Source organism: Siniperca chuatsi, linkage group LG4 (genome assembly GCF_020085105.1).
Source record: "Siniperca chuatsi isolate FFG_IHB_CAS linkage group LG4, ASM2008510v1, whole genome shotgun sequence".
Taxonomy (NCBI): domain Eukaryota; kingdom Metazoa; phylum Chordata; class Actinopteri; order Centrarchiformes; family Sinipercidae; genus Siniperca; species Siniperca chuatsi.
The window spans coordinates 5,540,121-5,562,653 of record NC_058045.1 but is presented as its reverse complement, the minus strand read 5'-3'; the positions used below and the strand labels follow the sequence as shown (position 1 = coordinate 5,562,653).

At 39.1% G+C, this 22,533-nt stretch overlaps 3 protein-coding genes across 7 annotated transcripts; 1 reads left to right on the top strand and 2 right to left on the bottom strand.

Moving 5' to 3' along the window:
• Positions 1-1,712: 1,712 nt before the first annotated feature.
• LOC122875037 (interferon-induced transmembrane protein 5-like) lies at positions 1,713-5,529 on the bottom strand. Its single transcript, XM_044193743.1, has 2 exons — positions 4,843-5,529; positions 1,713-3,401 (listed from the first exon to the last, which is right to left on the bottom strand). The coding sequence occupies exons 1-2, from the start codon at positions 5,047-5,049 to the stop codon at positions 3,180-3,182; spliced, it is 429 nt and encodes a 142-aa protein (XP_044049678.1). The 5' UTR covers positions 5,050-5,529; the 3' UTR covers positions 1,713-3,179.
• A 5,775-nt stretch (positions 5,530-11,304) lies between these two features.
• Positions 11,305-22,105, bottom strand: LOC122875278 (mannose-binding protein C-like). Of its 2 annotated transcripts, none has more exons than XM_044194234.1 (5): positions 21,302-22,105; positions 19,085-19,281; positions 18,825-18,902; positions 13,717-13,782; positions 11,305-13,097 (listed from the first exon to the last, which is right to left on the bottom strand). In XM_044194234.1, exons 1-5 carry the CDS (start codon positions 21,361-21,363, stop codon positions 12,715-12,717), a joined length of 786 nt encoding a protein of 261 aa, XP_044050169.1. In that variant the 5' UTR covers positions 21,364-22,105; the 3' UTR covers positions 11,305-12,714. The 2 variants fall into 2 exon arrangements, with proteins under 2 accessions (XP_044050169.1, XP_044050170.1); XM_044194235.1 differs by lacking the exon at positions 21,302-22,105 and adding an exon at positions 19,675-19,938.
• LOC122875277 (E3 SUMO-protein ligase ZBED1-like) lies at positions 14,295-17,319 on the top strand. Of its 4 annotated transcripts, none has more exons than XR_006377782.1 (3): positions 14,295-15,838; positions 16,115-16,477; positions 16,752-17,319. XR_006377782.1 is itself a non-coding variant. In XM_044194232.1 (3 exons), the coding sequence occupies exons 2-3, from the start codon at positions 16,232-16,234 to the stop codon at positions 17,076-17,078; spliced, it is 576 nt and encodes a 191-aa protein (XP_044050167.1). In that variant the 5' UTR covers positions 14,295-15,838; positions 16,115-16,231; the 3' UTR covers positions 17,079-17,319. The 4 variants fall into 4 exon arrangements, 3 of the variants coding, with proteins under 3 accessions (XP_044050167.1, XP_044050166.1, XP_044050168.1); XM_044194232.1 differs by having other exon boundaries at positions 16,749-17,319; XM_044194231.1 differs by having other exon boundaries at positions 16,115-17,319.
• Positions 22,106-22,533: the final 428 nt, after the last annotated feature.

The window sequence follows — 22,533 nt, the reverse complement described above, 5'->3', positions numbered from 1 at the left end:
GCATTACTGGTAAGGCGCAAAGAAAATCAGCAGTATGTTCTGTCCAACACTGAACTGTGGGGTGCAATAAACTTTGTAGCCTCTAGGGGCTTGTAGGTATTTTCTTGGGTTATAGAATTCAAAGGTGGATAACAGGTACAAATACAAGAACAAGCACACATTACATGTAGTCCACTGTGTTGAAAAAACTAAGTAATTTAAACAGGAGAAACTACCTTCATAGCTGAGGCAAGGAGCTGGTCATCATAGTGTTGGTTGTTGTTTTTGGAACATTTCAAAATTTTAGCAATACACACTTTTCCTGTCAGATATTAGCTTTTCGCTACACAATTTGCCTCTTTTGATGAGCACTGAGTCCTATTATATTAATAAGAGCCAAGTGTGATATTGTGTGAGTCAGAAAGATGGAGAAAACTGAGGACATTGTACCAAGACAGATTGTTTTAGGGGTTTAAGGATAAATTAATTAGGATTTAGATACAAGATTAGGTTAGTGTTAGAATGAAAGAAATTGGGGGACAGTGGGATTATCTATATATTGATATACACCATAAATATGTTGCATTGCGCTTTGCTTGAGTTAGACCAAAAGTGAATTAACTGCCTAATTAATTTGATAAAACTCCTTTTCATGATTAAATATAGGTTAGGATAAAAGTTAGGCATGACTGTTAAAGTTAAGGTTAGGGGGTAAGACTCACACAGTAGCACAAGAGTATGTGTCCTGTCTGCAGGTCTTCCTCCTGCTTCCCTAGGCCTCGGCTGTAGCGAAACAGCTCCCAGAAAGAGCAGCAAGAAGTTAGCGCCCCCTCCCTCTGCAGTGCCGGCTCCTAGCCTGTAATTCTCAACGGCTCAGACATCTGTAAGCATTTCTCTCTCACCACAGGAGGAAAATAGAAAGTTGGAAGCTGGAAGCTGTGATTTGGGTGTGTATAAATAAAGTTGCGAGCAAAGGAGAGGCTGCTAATATGATGGGAGTCCAGAGGGTGGGAGGTCGGGAGGAGCGGGACGCCCAAGCCATCAAAGACGAGGGATGAGGAGCAGGAGGACTAATGGAGCCTCTGTGGGTTTTGTGTAGGACATTCTGTTTTAGTCTCTGTATTGCTCAAGAGAATCAGTGGGTGTATTTCGAATACCATGTGCAAGTACAAACTCGATTCATTCTCTGCTATCACGTCTTCCTTGATTTGCATGTCATCACTGCATTCCGGTTAATATGTAACTAATGACAGTTGTGTCAGTCAAAGCTAACTTTGCTTGCAGTTCAAATCCTAAAATCGAATTTCTTTATGGTCTGTACATACTAACTAAAAAGATTAATTCCTTGAAGGCACAGCGATGTTGGCACACCACTCAAAAACACTACTGGCAGGGAAAAACATTTTGGGAGCCCTGTTTTAACCTATATTTATCATTAAATGTTGTATCTGTCTCTACTTGTTCCATTCCATAACTTAAAAACACAAGCAATTCTGTACATCCAATGAAAAACTTGTCTTGTCTGTTGCATTATTTTATACACATTTCTATGGGATTTAGCATGCCATATCTGGTGTCTCTGGCTACCTGAACTTTGGGGTTTTAATTGTATTTTTTTATGTAATTCTATGGTTTTGCAGCACACCATAAATCTCTGATGATGACCCTAGGCTGCGAAGAGTCTCCTGGGGCACGAACCAGCCAGCAAAGGGCTAAAATAAAATGACAAGTCGTTCCCAAAACGTGCACCATTTAATAAATTCCTCAGACTGAGAGCAGATTGTGTGGAAATGAGCCATCATGTCCTGCAGCAGGCCTCCACATTGCTGCTGACTCCTCTGTAGTGGTCTGCCTGGGCAACCATAACTTACAACTCAGGGCACATTGCTACAGTTCCCTAAAACGGGATGTTCTGTATATAGTTGGTACAGCAGCAGGCTCACAGCTGGGATGAAAACAACCCTGCCTTGCCCGTTCCCTCAGACCCAGAATCTAACCACTGAAGCCCAAAATGATCACTTTAAAAGGGTGTAGGTGCAGCAGCGGAACCGCTGTAGCCATTTGAGGGAACATCTCTTCATCTCTGTGTTCATTAGCTAAAAAACCTGAAAAATGTTAGTAGATTTTTCATAAAGTAAGTAAAAGCATTACATGAAGGAGAAAATTAAGGTTGATTTGTTTTTCAATGCAATACTGAGTTAACAATATTTGTTTGTTTTTTTTATTATTACTCAATCACAAGAGGTCAGCAATAAGATGATGTAAAATTAAAATACTTAACACAACAAAATACTAATAAAAATGCATGAATAATAGATAAACCAAAAATAGATGTATGATGTAACAGTAATAACATTTAAAAAAAAACTGCTGAAAGAATAATAATATGTGACTATCAATGGGAGGTGAATGTTGATTGTCCTTTGTCAAGTGGCTTCTCATCATCATGACATTCAGACTTTGGCTCCACAGTCCTCTGTTCTCTCTGCTCTTTCTCCTCTCTCTACCCTGACTAGAGATAATTTCAGCTGTCATCATAATTTCCATTCCACATAAATACAATAAATAACAACAAAAATGACCCAGAGTCGCTGCTTGCTCAATCTTTCAGCCTGGATTCAGCTCCTAGTCTTACTTAAATCTGTTCGTTCCACTCTTTTTTTCCATTTTAGGCTGTTCAGACTTCACATCTCTACTGACTGTGTCTGGGAGAAAGGTGTAAGCTGAGCTCCCTCTAATACTGACATTACAATTAGGGATGCTCCGATACTAATGCCCTACAGTACTTACAATACAATACAAAAAAAACAGAAACTTGTTTTTCATTAGTTTTAGGTCACTGGTCCAAAAGTTTTATCCATTGTGTAACTCTCAGATACTGGTTGAATGCCATGTTTTAGTATTTTATTTGCCGAATAGCCAGCATTAGTACGGGTGCATCCCAAAGAGGACATTCTTGAAATACACAAACTAAGGCTTACTTTTCTTTCTCACCAATTAGGATTATTTTAGTGCTGAGCAGATTTTTGGAAGCCCACCTTTATCACTTGGGTTAGACTGGCTAAAATTCTTAGGAGCTATCACATCAGCCCTCATTTGCTGAATCCAATCAAATACCCTCTCCTGGTTAGTGTCAACGTGTTTACTTTGAGACTGATCTGTTGTTTATTTTTTTTTTATTTCTCTCCCTTCGCCTCCGTCTACCAGCTGAACAGTTTCATGAAGTTTTGGAAGCCGTCCTCTCCGAAGAAGTCGAAGGAGCCCTGGGATGAGCCCAGGTGGACGAGCAGGAGGACGAGCAGGACGACAGCCAGAAGTGGAATCAGCAGGTTCCACCCGGCTGCCAGGATGTTGTACCACTTGGCCTTGTCTGAACACTCCTGGGCCAGCTGCAGGTTGCCCTGAGTCTTCTGGTCCCTGGCCTACACAGATGCATACACACACACTCACATTATTACATGAAATTACAGAAATGAAGAATCACTAAGTTTCATAATGGCTTCAAGACAGTTGAAGACAAAGACAGCTTTGTCTCTACTGCATGGTCCAGCTAAATGTTTCTAGAGACAATTTATATACATAAAGAACAAAAAAATGTTTAGTTAGTGTCTACACCCATGTATACTGTAAATAGTGATAGGAGGAGGGCAAACAAAGGCATATTATAATGTTCAGTCGTGTTTTTGTTTACAGCCAGTTCATCGCAGCTTGTCCCATAATTCAGTTTACAGTTTTTCAACATAGAGCGCAGATTCAAGGGTGTGCAAGGGCGGAGTGATATGAAATCCTTGAGCTGCTTCAAAGTGAATCTGTATATTTTCGAACAGACCAGGCTGAGTCTTGCCCTAGCACTCTCTAATTTCCCATGAGTACTTGCCCATTAGGAAGATGCCAATTACGCCATTTTTAACTCCCCAGACAAGCAGCCAGTCACTGTCTTTAATTTGAGTGCTGAGCCAATACTCGGCCTGTGAGTCAGAGCTGCGCCCTATGCAGACAGATGAAAGATTTAAAAAAAGACTTAAATAAAGGGTATAGACACCCTTTTGTGGTGAGTTTTTCAGAAACCTTTTTATTCAGGTGGCCACACAGTTTGTCCAATCCTGCTTTGCACATGGCATTTTCAAGGACTTTTGAGTCGCCTTTTAGTGAGAAAAGGAAAAGCTTTTGTTTTACGTTCCTGTTTCTCCACAGCCCCATTCCTGTGGTAAAGGGAACACCAACTTTCTACTGTGTGTGCCATCTGACCAGGGACAATAACAGGCCTCTACAATGTGTGAAAATATATTTTCCATTTAACAACAAATATTTTCCTAACAGAGCATTTACATGGTGGAATACATTGACCCTTGTTTTCATGGCATCACTCTACCTATTGCACAAGTCAATCCGGCCATACTAAATTTTCCTTTACTTTGGCAGAGAAGTAATGGCTAGTTTCTTTTAGAAATTATATTGTAGTGCTGGCATTCTTCTCTGCTTCATTTGCCACAACATGCCCATTGTCTTAAAGCTTTCCGTGCCAGCTCGGCCCACCTTTCAGTCTACTTCTGCCAAACTTGCTTTACAGAAGGCTTTAAACCATCACAGAGATGTTCTTCTTGCACAAAACCGGCACTATTAAAATCTAATGTTATATTGTATATTGTTAACAAATTTCAAAATTGTTCTCTTTTCTTGCCAAGTATATTCCAATGTTTCTACCTTTGGTGAGTTTAAAACATCTTATCCTAAAACGTAACACATTTAGCCTCATCCTATCTTCTCCATTTTGACACATCAGTTCATTTCTTGGATGTTGCATGCTTCATGAAAATGGTCCAAACTGACACAAAAGTTAAACAAAAGAGCACAAGAGCTCACCTTGATGGAGTAGATGAGAGCCATGAATCCCAGGCAGCAGAAGTTAACATACAAGGTGTTGCACAGCGACCAGAGTAGATAGTCCCGGGGAGGATTCTTGCCAGCATTGCCCATGTTCACCACGGTGGAGCCAGCCGGCTTACGGGCAGACTTACAGTTGGTGAGTGGGGTGCAGTCCGAGGGGAAGTTGTATGAATGGTTGTCCATGGTTAGCGATTAGCCCGGAGATCCTGTGGCTGTGGGTGAAAAGGTGGCTTTGCAAACTAGCTAGCCTTCCAGATGCCTGTGCACGGTCCCTCTTTGGAAAGTAGTGCCCCCCCTGTGTGAGAGGCTTATAAAGGCCCATGAAGAGGGAGGTGACAGTGAGAGGACGCATGGGCAGGGTCCTTTAATATACAGCAGGTCTGTCATTATGTGGTCAAGCCTGAGACAGACTGAAATAGAGATACAGAGAGACAGAAAGCTGTATGAAAGAGAAGACAGAGACAGTATATAGATGTATGAGAGCAGTCTCTTCACCAAAGTATCCATCACCTCAGCTTTCTTGTCCTAGTGATGTGGATCAGGTGGTTGAGTTGGGCGGTGGTAGCAGAGGACAGTGGAGGCAGGGCTGTTCAAAACCCTTGAAGGTGTTGAGGAGGAGTTCATCTGAAGTGCTGTCTACCAGAGGCCTTGAGGCACGAGTCTGTGATGTGGTTTCTTAGGGAACTGAGCGGGTGCAAAAAGGTCATAATTTACAACACACATGGCAATTCCTTTAGGTTTTGATGTCCACAGTTACAAAACAAATACAAGTTTTCATTCAGCCTGAACATGGTTTTTATTTAAGCTAAAGTTGAATTGATCAGTCGATCAACTTTTTTTGATAATTTATTGTTTCTGTAATTTTTCAAGCAAAAAAGACAAACATTCTCTCGTTCCAGCTTCTCAAATGTGATGATTTGCTGCCTGTCATTGTTAAATATGATAGTAAACAGAATATCTTCGGTTTTGAATTGCAAAACAAGCAATTTGAAGGTGTCACATTGGCCTCTGGGAGATAATAATAGGCTTTTTTTTTTTTTTTTTTACTTTTTTCTGACATTTCATAGACAAAATTACTAATCAATGAATAAAAAAATTATATGATGAAAATAATTGTTAGTGGCAGCCCTAGTTTCAGCACAAGGCAGCATCTCTGTGGTAAAAAATGAATGAAATGTTGACTACAAAGATGACAAATCTTTAATTGAGAAGGTTGAGTGTAAGACAACAAGGTTACAATCAGTTTTATTTTAAGTCTTTCTTTTTACAGGGCAGGATTGGTTCAGTATTATATTTTTAAAGACTTCACAATGAAATTCATTCAGTTACTCACACTGGAGTTTCCAAGTACAACCACAGTCTACTGCTGGTGGCCACTGAGCATCCCCACTGCAGAAAAGAGGTGTTTAATGCCTTGTGAAAGGGGACAAGAGGTATTACTCATATTCTCACAGATTATCCCAGTCAGTGTTTGGGGGCTGACTGTGGCAAGATATGGACACTAGCTACTCTTTAGCTTTATACTCACTGCATTATTTGATGTTAAGACTGAGAAAAGATTATTGTAGACATTAACATCCTGGATGGGGAGGATTCAAGATTTCATGTCAGTGGGGAGTTTTCACAGTTCCATTTGGGGATGTTTTGTGTTACATCTCAGATTCGATATCCAGAGGGCATAATGGGATGGATATCATAGGCGTGGCAGAAAAAAAAACAACAATACATAAAACATTTCAAAACACAATGGACAAGTAATTTAATGATCATCTAAGTTTTAAAATTAGCATTGGTAGGTGTAGTTGGAGAGGTTCAAATGTTGAAATATGGAACAATAATGCCCTCTGCAGGCCACTTACAGAAGTCTAAAAAATATGGCTGACGTGATCTTAATGGCCGATTTTGTTTCTGATTTTGAAAAAACATTAACACATAACATGGCATGGTGCAGACACCAACAGTAGAAACGACTACTGAAACAATAGAACTATGTGCAAAGTGCTACAGTCCCGAGAGTTAAGTGATATAAAACTTCAAAAATGTACATTCTCAAGTTTATGTAATAATGCAAAGAATAAACACAAAGATAGAGTCAGTGTGGTGACCACAGTCATGGCTGCCTCCACATTGTGATGTTGATAGATGTGCACACTTGTTCCTAAGAGTTTTATCGTGTGCATACCATATTGGAGCGTGTGTATGTATGTATATGACGGTTACCAAGCAAGATACACGGTTTGAAAAAATTCAAAATGCAACAAAAATTCTTAATTCAAAGCAATTGGTTTAGTTGCTACACTACAGAAAAAAACATTAATCAATAAACAATCCCTGCATTTATGCATATGTATGCAAATGCATGTATAGGGTAACGTTACAATGGCATTATATCACAATAGGTCTATATTAATTTGGCTGACGCTTTTGTCCCAAGTGACTAACAGAGTGCATTAACGTTAAATGAAAATATTATAAAATGTAGACGCAAAGAGCATACTGCACCACCTCGTAGTTGTGTTAATGATACTTTCTCGCAATTTCAAAGAAACAAGTTACGTGTGCAAAAAGAAAAAGAAAAAAAAAAGAAAAGCTTAGCAGAGGATGGTTTCGATCCATCGACCTCTGGGTTATGGGCCCAGCACGCTTCCGCTGCGCCACTCTGCTGACGAAAGTCGTTAAGCACTGGTGACAATAAGAACTTCTTCGTCTTTTTCTTCATCCAGCATAAAAGCATGAACTCTTTGTACGGATCCTCTTTGTATACAGTGCCTGTACGATTGAAATAGTTCACCACTAATAGCAATACATACTGTTTGAAAACACTTCCATTAAACCATCATTTATTTTGTGGCCTTGTCCGATAAAGAGCATCACAGATTTTCACAGTAATTGCAGCAGAGATTCACTGTGGCAAGATCTGTGTTTAATTCTAGTCTGTGAGTATGATGTCAGTTTTCACAGTTAAGTTTGAGGATGTTGTGTTGGCCCCTGCCCAGCCTGCTGCTGTGTGTGCTTTATGTGGGATTTGATATTCATTGTGAGGCAGAACCAAAAACTTACATAATAAAGGATGTAAATGACAGAAAAAGGAATGGGTGGAAAGTTATATTGAGTTTTATTATCAGCATTTGTACTGGTCTAGTTAGAGATGTGTCATGTTCAGATGGCAAAGTTGGCACTACACTGCACCCTGCTGGACAATTTGATAGCAGATTCCTCAGTGTTTTGACGAAAACTGACAACAACAAAAAAAGACATTGACAAATGACACATTTTCCCTTTACACCACTTATATAAATTAAGACTGTTACGAATAGCATTCATTTCTTACTACATGTCTCCAGTAGTTCCCAGCTTGATAAAGGTTTAGGGTTACTAATGGAATTTTCTATGCAAGTATTTACAGATGTGGAATTGGCAGATATTCAAAACAGAATATAAACAGAAGGAGTATAAGTAGGTGCAGCTAACTAGTACCAAATAGTGATAAACAGAAAGGAACTCACTGTATAAACTTGGAGTGATCTGCTGGGTGTGCTGCTTCTTCGCTACTTTCAAATAAAAAGACTGAGATATTAGGTAGAACTCATGTATGAAGGATTCGGTCCAGAGTAAACCACAGCTGCAAATTCTGATGAGATGTAATTTAGAAAAGAAGATGATCTAAGTCCAAAGCCCTCCCTCTTTTTTAATCAACACTGACCTGATCCCGCAGAGCGCAGTGATCGCAATTAATATGGAATAATATAAAACATTGATTGTTTTACACCTTCTTTCCTGATCCCTGACAGTTTTAAGTTGGCCTGACGTGTCTGTGATATTGTTATATGGCCTATTGTAAAGAACACTGATGTGTTCATACATGCTTAGTGCTGTAAACTGTAGTAAACTGTTTCCAACCTGTTTTTATTTAAATATTTATTCATCATGGCCAGAGTTGTTGTTTTTTTCAGCACTTAAAATGTATACAGTTAGTCACACTGGAGTTTCTAACTATGGTATGTTTTTCACCGTCACTGAGCATCTCAGCTGGAGAAAGACAGGGTTTAATGGTTTGCTCTAGGGGACCAGGAACATTACTCCACACATTACACATTTCCTCTGCCAAGATCTGTTTAGAAATCGTCCTGCATGAAATGGCCAGATATCAGGCCATCCCATAATGGGATGGATTTCAGAGGTGTGGCTGAGAATAACAAAGAATGTAATAGAAATGGTAAAAACGTAGGTGGTAAAAAGCCATGTAAAACCTGCAATAATTAATATTTTTGGGCACTTGGGGGCAGCAAAAACTTCTGAGTTCTGAACACAACATTGACTTATCATCACCTTTTAAGTTGACATGGTGAACCTGTTAGCAAGCAGTTGCTGTTATTTACACATCCAACAGTTACTTTGCAAGATCATCATTCATTTGGAGGCATGTTTGTTTGATGTAGGTCTGAGTAGTTTCAGGTATTTTCTGTCTACTTTCAGGATTGCAAGTTTGTTAACAAAAACGTACCACTCAAGAAAAACAAGAAGGGCTGCAGCTATCGATTATTTTAGTAATCGAGTATTTTACCGATTATTCCATCGATTAATCGAGTTATCGGATAAGAAATACTTTTGCTTTATTAAAGAGCAATAGTAAATATGCAAAACAGAAAATAAGACAGGTCTAAATGAACTAATTGATTTCCTTTTTAGAAAAAGCTACATTTTTATTGCATAAAACTGCATACAATAATATCTGTCAAAACTAAACCCATGTTTTAAAGAAAAAAAAAATTGAAATACAAAAACAAACACCTTTTGCTTTAAAAAAAGGTATATATACTTAGGTTGAAACTTGTAGTTCTGAAACTTAACTACAGCTCAGGCATAACGTAAGCCTTTACTATTTTCTTTGTGTCATTAGTAGGAGGCAAAAACGAGTGGACTGAACTGTGACCATCATAGTAATAAATAATATGAATGAAGCTCAGGCTTTCACAAATTGACTGCTTTTTATTTTCTGTGGATAATATCTTGAAAAAACTGCCGTTCCACCATTGCTGTTTAAAAAAAAAGGGGGGGGGGGGGGGGGGTCCATTGGAGAGAATGTTTACTATTGAGCATTGTTTATTGTTTATTTTGTTTTATTATGATTGTATAGTTTGTGTTAATATGCTTTGGCAACATTGTATTGTATGCAGTCATGCCAATAAAGCCACTTTATTGAAAATGAACGGAGTTGACGCAACTCTCTCTCTACATGGCTCTGGAACAACCGTAGCCACAGAGTAGGCTACAGAAACTAGTAGTAAAATCTAAGAAGCGTCCATGACAAGTTTCTGATGCAACAGGTAAAAAAGATGGATTACAGTCAAAAAAAGAAAGCGATTGATGGCGAGGACAAACACAGATAACCATTGGTGTAGCTTTAGCTTTTCTTTGTTGGAGAGCGCTGAGAGAAGGGACTGAGGGCAGACACAGATGTCACGTTACTGCTCTCGGACAGGTTAGGAAAATATTTGGAGTAGGCTGTGTAGTTAAAACATTTACTCTACCTAAATAATGGATTATTGTCTTGGAACTGTGGAACTTTCTCTGTATTTCTGTAACTATTTCTGAACACTGGCCTGAACACATGTAATTACTCTCTCTGCCAGAAGGGGGAGACAAAGGTTCCGCACTCCAGCTTTAACTAGCCATTACATATAGATATAAATCACATATAAATCACACCAAAGACGCTCTGAACCGTCTCTGATCACACACAGCGTAAGCACGTTGTGCGACAGTAATAATTATCCGTGCGAAACACAATGCGCTGTATGTAATTACATGGATTAAACAAAGCTTCAATGCAAGTAATTTGCATCAATGATTTTTAGTAATCGAGTTACTCGAATTTTGCGAGGAATCGGTTCAGCCCTAAAACAAATTTGAATGTAACATTTTTTAACAAATTTCCTGTTTTCAAAGTACTCCCTACATGTAAGAGATGTTTAGGGCTGAAACAATTAGTTGGTTAATTGATTAGTCGATGGATAGAAAATCAATCGGCAATGATTGTGATGATAATTTTTTAAAGCAAAACTTTTCAAAAGATTCCAGCTTCTCAAATGTGATTTTTGATGTTTTCTTTTGTCTTTTTCAGTAGTAAACAGAATATCTTGGGGCTTTGGACTGTTGGCCGGACAAAACAAGACATCTGAAGATGTCACCTTGGGCTTTAGGAAATTGTGACAGGCATTTTGTACTTTTTTTTCTGATATTTTATAGACTAAACGATTAACCGAGAAAATCATAAATCATTCTTTAAAAAAAAAATCATTGGTTGCAATTTGTTATTCATATTGTTTTAAATGTTCTGCCCCTTTTGTGTTAGTTAATAACCAGATAATCAGTTTACCAAGCCAAACCATCTAAAATGTAGATCAGTTTTTAAAGGAATGAAATAAATGAGACCTCTTTACTGCTGTATCACTTTATTGTGGCATTCAGAATACTCCACTTTCATATAATTATTTTTATTATTTTCATATAGGTAATAATGTCTTTGCAACATTAATAATGCCTTGCTGCAATTGTTGAGCTAAATCTCAGGAGTAGGTCTAAAAGAACTACACTTCCCAGAGTGCACCAGCAGCAGCAAACTGGCTGCTTATGACCAGATCAGTCATTGTCACTGATTGAAAGCACCTGTAAAAACATGGAGGTTATCAGTCATTTAAACAAAGAAACTTCAGAGAGAAGACACTCCAAGTTCACTCTATGGTTCAATCCCAAGACGCCAATGGTCGGTGAAATGTTTTATTTAATTTTATGATGTTTGAAATGCTGTTTAAGTATGTTTAACTGCTGTGTAGATTGGCTAAGAAACACACTGCAGCATTGACTTCATTGATTTTGTGTTTAAATGAGTTTGTGCTAAATTTTATTTTGAGTTTGAAAAAATGTAAATGCATAAGATACAAAAGGATAGTACAAGTTAAAAATGTTAAAATTATGTTAAATGTTAAAACTTTACTAAAACATTTGAAAATGTTTAGTCAAAATGGTAACTTTTGTTTCTCTGTCTTTAAAGGTTTACAACCTAATTTACTGATCAACTGACAAAGCCAAAAAGAAAATTAAAAGTGATTAAGTTGAAAATTTGAGTTGTCCGTGTGTACTTTGGGAAATTGAACAAGAGGAGGACTTGACAGCAATGCTGATACAATTATACTTATTAAATAGAGATTAAGATATAAAAACAGAAACCAGTTTTTGTAAAGCTATTTCATCTGAAAGCAAATACTTCTAATAGAAATGTTTCTAAACTGGGTCCTTGAAACAGTTTCCATGTAATCCCCTGCAAAATGAAGATAAGTTTAACATCACTTTTTTAAAATTCACTGGACACTAGCATAATGTTAAATAGTTTTTCCTACAGGTTATACTGCCAAAGTTATACAATTGTGCCAATTGGTGATCAGATCAACTAACAACAACAAAAAAAAAAGAGAGAGATGATCGCTAAGTTTTTTTCCCTGCCGATGTTACAGTATATATATAAAATCATTATCTTATGATCACTGCATTGTCTGACAAATGTAACAAAAATACAGGTTAATGACATCAGCTGTGCTGTGAGATCGGCTATACTGGCATTTAAATTGAGTGATCTCAGAGAAAGTTAGAGCCCCTCTCAGAGGCGATTGGATCATCTTTCGGCTCTCTGGTAATGATTATGATGATATGAAAACACAGACAATTGCCCAGTCCTATCCCCTACCTACTTAAGATCAAAAGTTAAGACAAATATATGACATGAGTCATGTGTTTGAGTACATGAAAATTTTCTCTTAAAGCAGGACTTGCAAGGGATATGAGACCTTTTTATATCTGACAAACGATGAAAGCATTCAGGAAGCATTCGTGTGTCACTCTCCAAACGCCGTTTTCTGACAGCATGGTGCAGCCTGTATCCTGGATGGATTTGTCTGGCTGCCCTCCTCCCCATTTGGTAAATGTCAGAGGTCGGTTGTTCATGTCTGTCTCAAAATTCCCCTCTGCTTTTTGATTGTTGACGTTGATCCAGGCCGTTTTGTAAGCATCCCCAAAGAACTGAGTCAGTACGCTGTTCTCCTCCTCGTTCTGGGGCAAAGCCAGCTCTAAGCCTCGTTGGGAGCAGAACTCGACGGCCCTGGAGAAAGAGTCTCTCTCCTTGTAGGACACAAAGTATTTCTGACCAACCCTCCGGACAAAGTCATAGTTTATAGCTGAAGGAAAAAAGCGTGCAGCAAATCAGGAATCAATGATTAAATGAGCACATTTGTTTTTATAAACCAAAAATGATATTGTATGGCGGCCATAGGAGCCCAATGCACTGAAACTAAGAAAACACAAGCAGATGGGAAACAAAAGACATTTTCCTCATTTTGGCTACACATTTGTCAATTTTAAGAAAAATAATGCTGCAAATAAGTAGAACACAAACAAATTAAGAAAAACATTCACCAATTTGACAAGGCATACACAGCTTATAGAAATGCCATGCAAAAAAAAAAAACACACACACACAGAAATGCTGCAAGTTCAACATAACAGACATTTCCAGGGGACACTACAAACTGCTGAATCTGTTGACCACTTGTCAATAAAAAATGAAGTAACACTGTTTGAGTTAGTTTTGACATTTGGACATGTTATACACCTACTAATAGCCTTTTACTAATCACTGTGTTCATCAGTTTTCAGTGTCCCCCAGAAACATTGATTGTGTTGTAACTTATTTCTGTTGTTTTGTGTATCAATTTGCTAAAAACAGTCGTAATTAATCACCATCCACATGCACTCAGTTCCTGTAACACTCTTATAGTCCTTGATTACGATACTTACCCTGATCTAACTTAGCAAGGCCCTCCGTGAAGGCTTTGAGGTTCGGGCAACTGGAACGAGTGGCATCTGGATCAAACAGATCAAGTTTAGTTACTGAACTTTGCAAGAATATGGAGCTGCACAGATGTGCAACCTCTACAAAGCAAATGCTTAAAGTGTCCTCCATTTTCAACGTAAGTTCTTATGTTTTTTTTTTCTTCCTTTCTCTTTGCACCTTACAATATATTACAAACCAATACAAATGCCTCTAAATACTACCTTTATAAAACTTATAATATGTTTAGGATGTGCCAGGGAGGTGTTTTGCGGGCTGAAATTATTAGTCGATCATTTGATAGGTTAATCAACTTGATAGGTTGAACAAAAACGAGTGCACAGGAACTGTGACTATCATAATAATAACATGAATGAAGCTCAGGCTTTCGCAAATTGACTGCAGCATTTTATTTTCTGTGATTATTTTCTTGAGCAAAACCTAGCTAACTCATGGACATCATAACTAGCCACCATATTTATTTACGTAACTAGCCATTACATATAGCCATAATTAGCGTAGCCTACATTCTTTACTAGCCTTCATATACCCTGTGTAGGGTCTGCTCTGTGGACTGGATGCATAGACTGTAACATGATGCTTTCTGCTGAGATGCTGAAGCATCGACGTCGGGCTGTTGTGGTAGGCTAGTTCAGTTTTATAATAGACACACTATACAGAGTTTTCGTGGACAATTTTGTCACTTTTTCTGGCCTGTCTCTTTTCTGCGCCCCTTGTTATTTTCTTTCTTTGTTCTTTTTGTAATCCGCGCTGTCAAATCACACCAAAGACGCTCTGAACTAGAGTTGTGACGTTCGCGAACGAACCGATTCTTTTGAACGGCTCAAAAACATGAACGATGGGAGCCGAGTCGCGGCTGGAGGGGAGCCGTTCTTTCTGTCGTTCTTTTTTCCTATGCGTATTTCACACAGATGCACACAAATGAGCTCCTCTGTGATACAAAACAGTTATAGGGGGAGGGGCGCACCCAGCGCAGGCCAACCCTTTATAGCGTGATGATATTAGTTATTAGTTGTGCACGCATCCTTCACGTGAGTACTCCAGTGGAAAAAAACCCTGCGTTCCTCTGTCATTGGGTAGGAGCGGAGCCATGACGTGTGCACGCTGCCGTCACATGCTTACTCCAGTTAAAAAAAAAAAAAAAACACGTGTGATTGCCTCTCTGTCTCAGTGCCACCGTCAGTAATAGCGGGTCGTTCGGACTTCGAAAGGAAGAAGACGCACACGTGACACATCTGAAAATGAGCCAGAGGAAAAGGAGCAGCATTTGGGTGCACTTTTCTCGCGAAGAAAACAGTAAAGCTAAATGCAGCATTTGTCAAAAATCCCCTCCTACATTCCTCCAAGTAGGAAGGCACTAGCCCAGAAGGTCACGGATATGTATGACAGGGAGACAGCATTTTTGAAGAGAAGGGTGTCAAAAGTACCAGCTGTCTGTTTAACCACAGACTGTTGGACTTCAAGAACGACAGCATCATATATGTCTGTAACCTGCCATTTTATCGAGGATTTCCGTGTGGCCTCCTGTCTCCTGGACTGTTTTGAATTCAGTGAGCGGCACACAGCAGACAACATTGCACAACAGCTGCTTAGTGTTGCAGCAGAGTGGGGGGTGGACAAGAAAGTAGTGTGCTGCCTAACCGATAATGCGGCAAATGTTACTAAGGCTATACAAACCATTGGATGGATGCACCTACCATGCCTGGCCCATACTATTAACCTGGTGGTAAGAGATGCCCTGCAAGCTTCAAAGCCCATCATTGATAAGGTGAAAGAGGCAGTGGAATACTTTCACAGAAGCACCGTGGGGGCACAAAAACTGAAGGAGACTCAACTACAAATGAAAATGGAGGAGCTCCGACCAAAACAGGATTGTCCTACAAGGTGGAATTCCACCTACTACATGTTGAAAAGCTGTATTGCCAGTAAAAATGCTATAATCTCCACCCTGGCCGTCACCAATGCACCTGTCCGCCACCTGTCCCAGGAGGAATGGACCACAGTGCAAGAAATGTGCACAATCTTGCAACCATTTGAGGAAGTCACTGTGGAACTCAGTGCAGAAAGGTATGTTGCTCAGTTGCACAGCAGTATATTTCTTTAGCATGCATGCATAGTACATAATAGTAAATTATGAATATTTTATACCATATTAGAAATCTGTGTAATACACTGGAGTATATATCATTGTCAGTAGATTTCTGTATCCTGCATGCCAATTTCCTGATAAAAAATTATGGATATTTGATACCACAATAGATATCTGTTTAATACATTGTAATATTTATCATTGTTTCAGCTTTAAAATTGTAACATTAAAGTTTTTTTTCTTTTTTTCACCAGCTACTTGACAGCCTCGAAGGTCATAGTGCTGGCCAGGGGACTTCAAAGAGCCACAGCTGATTTCCGGCGAAAAACTACAACAGCGGTAGCGCAAGGTGTGACAGTCTGTGTGCGAGTATGTCATCGCGATTCCACAGGATTCATGCCAACCACATACTAGCAGAGGCTGCTGCACTTGACCCGCGTTTTAAGAGGATGGCCTTCCCTGATGGCAGAACAGCAGATGAGACGTTTCAAAGGCTGTCAACTGCAGCAGCAAGAATTAGCAGTGGCAAACCCATCCAACAGCAACCAGCTGTGGAAGGACTGGAAGGAGCAGGCAGTGGTGCTGGATCAATAGTTTGGAGCTATTTCCATGAGGAAGTAAGGGTGGCAACAATAAGTCACATTTTTTTAGATATTTGATATCTCAGTCTAAAACTTCCAATAGCTGTAAATCACTGCATTTAATCTGTACATACTGCACATACTGTACATATGCAAATCTACTATTGTCACTTCTAATTAAATGCTAAACTGCATTTCATTACTCTGTTCTCTTACACTGTGTAATGACAAAAGTTGAATATAATTTAATCTACTCTAATCACATAAAAATGGTATCTCCCATTGTTATATCTCCCACCCCTATGAGCAGGTAGCTGGAACAGTGGAAGCCAGGAATCCAACCGCTGATGCTGTCATGGAGGTGCGAGCCTACCTGGAGGAGCCTCTTCTTCCAACACATGAGGATCCCCTCAAGTGGTGGGAGAGTCGAGCCCCTGTTTACCCCAGGCTTAGCAAGCTGATGGCCAAGAAGCTTGGTGTTGTGGCGACATCAGTTCCCTCTGAGAGAATATTCTCGAAAACTGGACAGATAATCTCAGAGAGGAGAAGTCGCCTTAAGCCCAAAAAGGTCAGAGCTCTTGTCTTCCTTAATGCAAATTTGCCCAAGGACAAAAAAGAGAGGCAGAAAAAGCCATAAAGTAAGGAACTGCTTTGTATTTATATACATTGCATTTTGTGTTCATTTAAAACTTGTTCTTTTAAAAAGTTTACAAAACAAAGTTTACAGTAGTAATAGTATGTAGTATGTAGACATTTCCATTTTATTTATTCTAATTTTATCTACTTTAAATATTTTTTGTTTTCTATCAAAATGTTCTTGTGTGATAACAATGTTCTTGTGTGGAAGTGTTTGTAGTAAAAGCTGTTTTGCACAGAAATTCATTGCAGCCAGCTTTGTTTTTGATGTTTATTTGTGAGTAGGTATTGTATGAATAACATAAGTCAACGTAGCTTTACACACACACACACACACACACACACACACTTTGTACTAAAGGTAAATCCAAAATAGTGATGTCACTGTCTAAGCAGAGGGATTTGTGCAACCCTATGGAATATAGTCCACACATGACAAATGAGGTAATAATCAATATTTCAGAATAATTCAAACTCAGATATTGGTGTGTGATATCCGAGTTTTAATTATTTGACTACAAATCTCACCTCATCATTCCTCCCAGTGATTATTTCCAGGATAAACTGAGATGCCCCCAAGCTGGCTTCTTAAAACTGACTAAATATTTAAAAAGAGCCAAAAGAGCCGTTCTTTTGAACGGCTCTTTGAAAGGAACGGATCGCGAAGATCCGGATCCCCTGAAAGACCCATAAATCCCATCACTACTCTGAACCGTCTCTGATCTCACACACAGCTTAAGCACGTTGTGCGACAGTAATTATCATCCGTGCGAAACACAGTGCGCTGCAAATAATTTCCATCAATGATTTTTAGTAATCGAGTTACTTGAGGAATCGTTTAAGCCCTACTTCGTTATAATGCTGTTTTGTCATTCATTTGACCTTTATCAACAAATTGCAGCATCTGCGATTTGGATATTGCACTTAGCCATGTTGCGATTAATTGTGCAACCCTACACAGGAGGTTTCAATTTTCCACATCACACTGGTGTAAGTTGCATACTGGACCACGATTGGCTTCCAAAGTAGTTATGATGTCACAAAATCATAATATATACACACATCTTAAACTCAGATTTAAGGTAAGCACTGACAATCTTTCTTTTTTCAGCAGATGAATGTGAAAACAGCCTTCTAGTGTCAAACTATGCACATAAAATCGCTCTGCACAGTGAATTTCAAACATCCAAGGGAAGTAAGCAAAACACATTTTTTAGTGGAGGGGGGCTTTAATGAATATCAATGTACATTAAAAATCTTTGGGCTTGGACTGTAGGCCTAACTACACTAATAATTTGAAGATGTCACCGTGAGCTCAGGGAAATTGACATTTTTCATTGTTTTTTTTATATTTGATAAACTTAGTAGTTAATTGATTAGTCAAATCTATCAACAGATTAATTGATAATGAAATTAACATTGGTTGCAGCTCAGGTGTTGTTTTAAAATGCATTGTATTGAAAGATTTATAAACTACTGTATGGGGTCAAGATTTAACAGAGTTGAATCAACACCTCTCTGGTAGAGACTCAACAAAAATGAAACATAAGATTCAAAGAGGGACATGTACTGTTGCTGTATTGGAATAGGATGTAATGTGTGGGTGTTGATCTTTTTGTGTCTGCCCTTTGTCTAACAAGCAGTGTCTCCATGTCTGCTGAAATGTCCTTGTGTAGGATAATCAAGAAACTAAACTTTGCTCACACTGAGCTTCTATATAAAATATAAAATCCATAAAGTACATTACCTTGTTCACACATTGAAAAAGGTCCAGGTGGTCCAGGTGGTCCAAGTGGTCCAGGATTTCCAGGCAATCCCGCTCTCCCTGAAGAGCAGGGAAACAAACATTAAACAAGACTATAGCAAAGGTTGGAGGCAGATTGTAAGATTGTGGCTACAAAACAAAGTTATTTGCCTCTGAGGTGCCAGAATTCAGACAAAATATGGCCCAAGTTTTGTCAGAAATAAAATTCTTTGGAACAATATTGTGAAGTTGATAATACCCACCTGGAGGTCCAGGTGCACCAGGTAACCCTGGCCTACCAGTTACACCATCTAGCCCAGGTAACCCAGGTGGCCCAGGAAATCCTCTGTCACCTTTGGGACCAGGAGGACCTGGAAGCTGACTGTAGCCAATAGGAGCCATCAGGCAGAGGACGCAGAATAAGAGAAACAGCCTCATCTTCTCAGTGCAGAACTGAAATCTATATTAAATACAGTTAAGAAGTTTCCTATATAGAGCAACATCCGAAATATTTGGATCATCATTTACAACATTTAATTCAATAATTTAATAAAGTGTATTAAATGAAATCAAAGGTGTTCCTTCACAAGAGAGACTATAGTAAGTACAAATGACCACTTATTACAAACTACATGTCTCCAGTAGTTCCTAGCTCACATATTTATGGAATGTGGATTCTGCACATATTTCAAACAACTGCGCTACCACCAAAATGAATACATACAAGTTATACTTCTTATATTTAATGTATTTCACAGCACTAAACACACATTGTGCTGTTGTAAAGTTATTTAAAAGGTCTTAATAAACACAAAATCTTGTACAAAATAATGATAAGCACAAAATAACTCACTGTAAACGAGGAGTGATCTGCTGGGTGTGCTGCTTCTGCGCTACTTCCAAAGAAATGACTGAGATAATTAGGTGGAACTCGTATGAGGGATTCGGTCCAGAGTAAACAACAGCTGCAAATTCTCATTTGGGATATAGCTTTAGAAAAGATGATAATCTGAGTCTAAACCCTCCCTCTTTTTTAACCAACAATGAGTGTAGTGATAACAAATATCTTATAAAATGTATTACCACACGTTAAAAAAATATTCCTTTATACAAAATAACATTTAAAATTGATTTTACACCTTCTTTACAGATCCCTGACAATTTCAAGTTGGCATGATGGGTTTGTGATATTGTCACATGACCTATTATAAAGAAAGCATAGTTAATGTATCCGTGGACAGAATATGTTGAAGGTTAGGCAAATATTTTCTGACCTTTTTTAAATCTTTATTTATCCCGAGTGTGCAGAGTATGTTTTTTCCCCTAGCCCTTTAAAATTCATAGAGTTAAGTCACACTGGAGTTTTCAGTATGTTGTTCACTATCACTGAGCATCTCAGCTGGACAAAGGCGCAGGGTTGCTCAAGGGGACCAGGAACATTACGCAACACATTATACATTTCCTCTGCCAAGATCTGTGTAGTCTTCTGTGGAAAGGATGCATGATATCATCTTGAGCTCAAATTTAACAGAGTTCAATCAGCACCTCCAAAATATTCTCAGCAAAAGTTAAAACATAAGCTTCACAAAAGTAGTATTGAGAGTTGGGATGCTGTGGACAAGTGTTCCTGCATGTCTACTCTTGTCTAAAAACTCAAATTCCTTGCACAGGAAAATAAAAACAAGTTGTACTACTGCTACATGCTGTATTGTAATAAATGTGTCGTAGGTTGGCAATTTTCTAGGACCCAAATGCAGGAACTCACAGGAGAAAGTTGGATGAACGTAACGGTCTTTATTGTGCAAATAATTATAGACAATGATAAATGCTGAATCCGGCATCACCCGTGGCCTCCCCGCGGATCCGACTGGGCAGAGTCGGAGAAGTGACTGACGGCACTCTGGACGGAGACGAGGCGAGCTGTCTCCGTGCTGGCGAGCGTAGTGGGGAGGCAGAACCGACCAGGCGGAAGATCATTGGAGCCGGGCGTGTGGTGTGTTTGACCGGCAGTGTCCGGAGGCAGAGACGATAGATGATCGGAAGAGCAGACTGAGGCAATGGTCACCGGCAGAGCGAGAGTCTATAAGCAAGACAAACGGATTACTACTGCGGCAAGAAACAAAACTGAAACTTTTACATAAAGCGCTGCGGGAGCCGTTACGAATACTCGTACGGAGGACGATCTGGCGAAGCATGGATGAGCCCAGTAGATAAACTGCTGCAATTGATGATGATGCAGAACAGGTGTGCCGGTAATCAACTGCAGCCGGAAGATCGGGGAGCCAGCCTGAACACAGACACACATCCACACAGACAATAACAGACAGGGGACAGCCAGAACACACGAGGAGAAACAGGTACACTGAAACATACAAAGGACGGGGGGGCTCTGTGGCCCACCATGACAAAATGAGAACCAGCAACTACTAAACGGATGAAAACGATTCTGTAAAGAGTGTATATATTGTCTAATAACTCACCCTGTCCACACAGAGCTGGTCCAGAAATCTTTTCTTCCCCAGTTAAGCAGGTAAAGAAACATCAAACATGAAGTCCATAGCTTTACTAGCAGCCCAGTGAGGATGAATCAGTGCGCATTAGAAAAAGAAAGTAAGACTGACCAAATTACATCAGGCCAATCCTCTATGAAACAACAAAATCCTCACTCAGTTTAATGGCAGTCTGCACATCATCATTATAAGCAACTCATCTGCCTTTCCAAAAATATTGTTTTATCATAATTTACATTAATTAAGTCAAAGTGTAGGAAATGTATTCAAAGCTGTTCATTACTCAGTAATTGCAAAGGAAGTAAATGATAAAAAGGTATGTTTGGTTTAAAATATTTGTACTGAAAACAACCAACTTTGTACAAGTACTGGTTACGGCTGTATCATGTTCAAGTGGCAAATGTGGAAAAAAACACTGCACTCTGCTGGATAGTTTGAAAGTACCCTCAGTATCTGTGGTAAATATGTAAAGCATGGTCAGTGTGAATCTCTGATGTTGTGACAAAAACACACACACAGTGTCAGAAGTCAGTTATTGTCAGTGTTGTCAATTTTCTGCTGCTTTTGATAACATCCACATACTCATTTTACCAATCCTTTAAACTTTCTAACTGACTTTTTCAACTGATAAAATAGCTAGGCAGCTAGGCTAGCTAACTGCTGTACACTTTCTTGTGGCATACACTCTCAGAAAGCATTGTTTGTTCTTATATACAGTGGTGTGAAAAAGTGTTTGCCCCCTTCCTGGTTTCTTATTTTTTTGCATGTTTGTCACAGTTAAATGTTGACAAACAAAAAAACAGCCCCAGACCATCACACTACCACCACCATATTTTACTGTTGGTACGATGTTCTTTTTCTGAAATGCGGTGTTACTTTTACGCCAGATGTAACGGGACACACACCTTCCAAAAAGTTCAACTTTTGTCTCGTCAGTCCACAGAGTATTTTCTCAAAAGTCTCGGGAATCATCAAGATGTTTTCTGGCAAAAATGAGACGAGCCTTGATGTTCTTTTTGCTCAGCAGTGGTTTTCGTCTTGGAACTCTGCCATGCAGGCCATTTTTGCGCAGTCTCTTTCTTATGGTGGAGTCATGAACACTGACCTTAACTGAGGCAAGTGAGGCCTGCAGTTCTTTGGATGTTGTTGTGGGGTCTCTGAATGGCTGAAGAAGAACAAAATGAAGACTTTGGAGTGGCCTA

Bases quoted from the DNA above. Each gene is read 5' to 3' on its own strand.
- LOC122875037 (XM_044193743.1), bottom strand. From the start codon at position 5,049: ATGGACAACCATTCATACAACTTCCCCTCGGACTGCACCCCACTCACC. The intron at 3,402-4,842 runs GTGAGCTCTTGT...GCATCTGTGTAG, and splicing joins CTCTCATCTACTCCATCAAG to GCCAGGGACCAGAAGACTCA.
- LOC122875277 (XM_044194231.1), top strand. From the start codon at position 15,078: ATGCAGCATTTGTCAAAAATCCCCTCCTACATTCCTCCAAGTAGGAAG. The intron at 15,839-16,114 runs GTATGTTGCTCA...TTTTTTCACCAG, and splicing joins GTGGAACTCAGTGCAGAAAG to CTACTTGACAGCCTCGAAGG.
- LOC122875278 (XM_044194234.1), bottom strand. From the start codon at position 21,363: ATGTTTCTTTACCTGCTTAACTGGGGAAGAAAAGATTTCTGGACCAGC. The intron at 13,783-18,824 runs GTAATGTACTTT...TGTTTGATCCAG, and splicing joins TTTTTCAATGTGTGAACAAG to ATGCCACTCGTTCCAGTTGC. The intron at 13,098-13,716 runs GTAAGTATCGTA...TTTTTCCTTCAG, and splicing joins CCTTGCTAAGTTAGATCAGG to CTATAAACTATGACTTTGTC.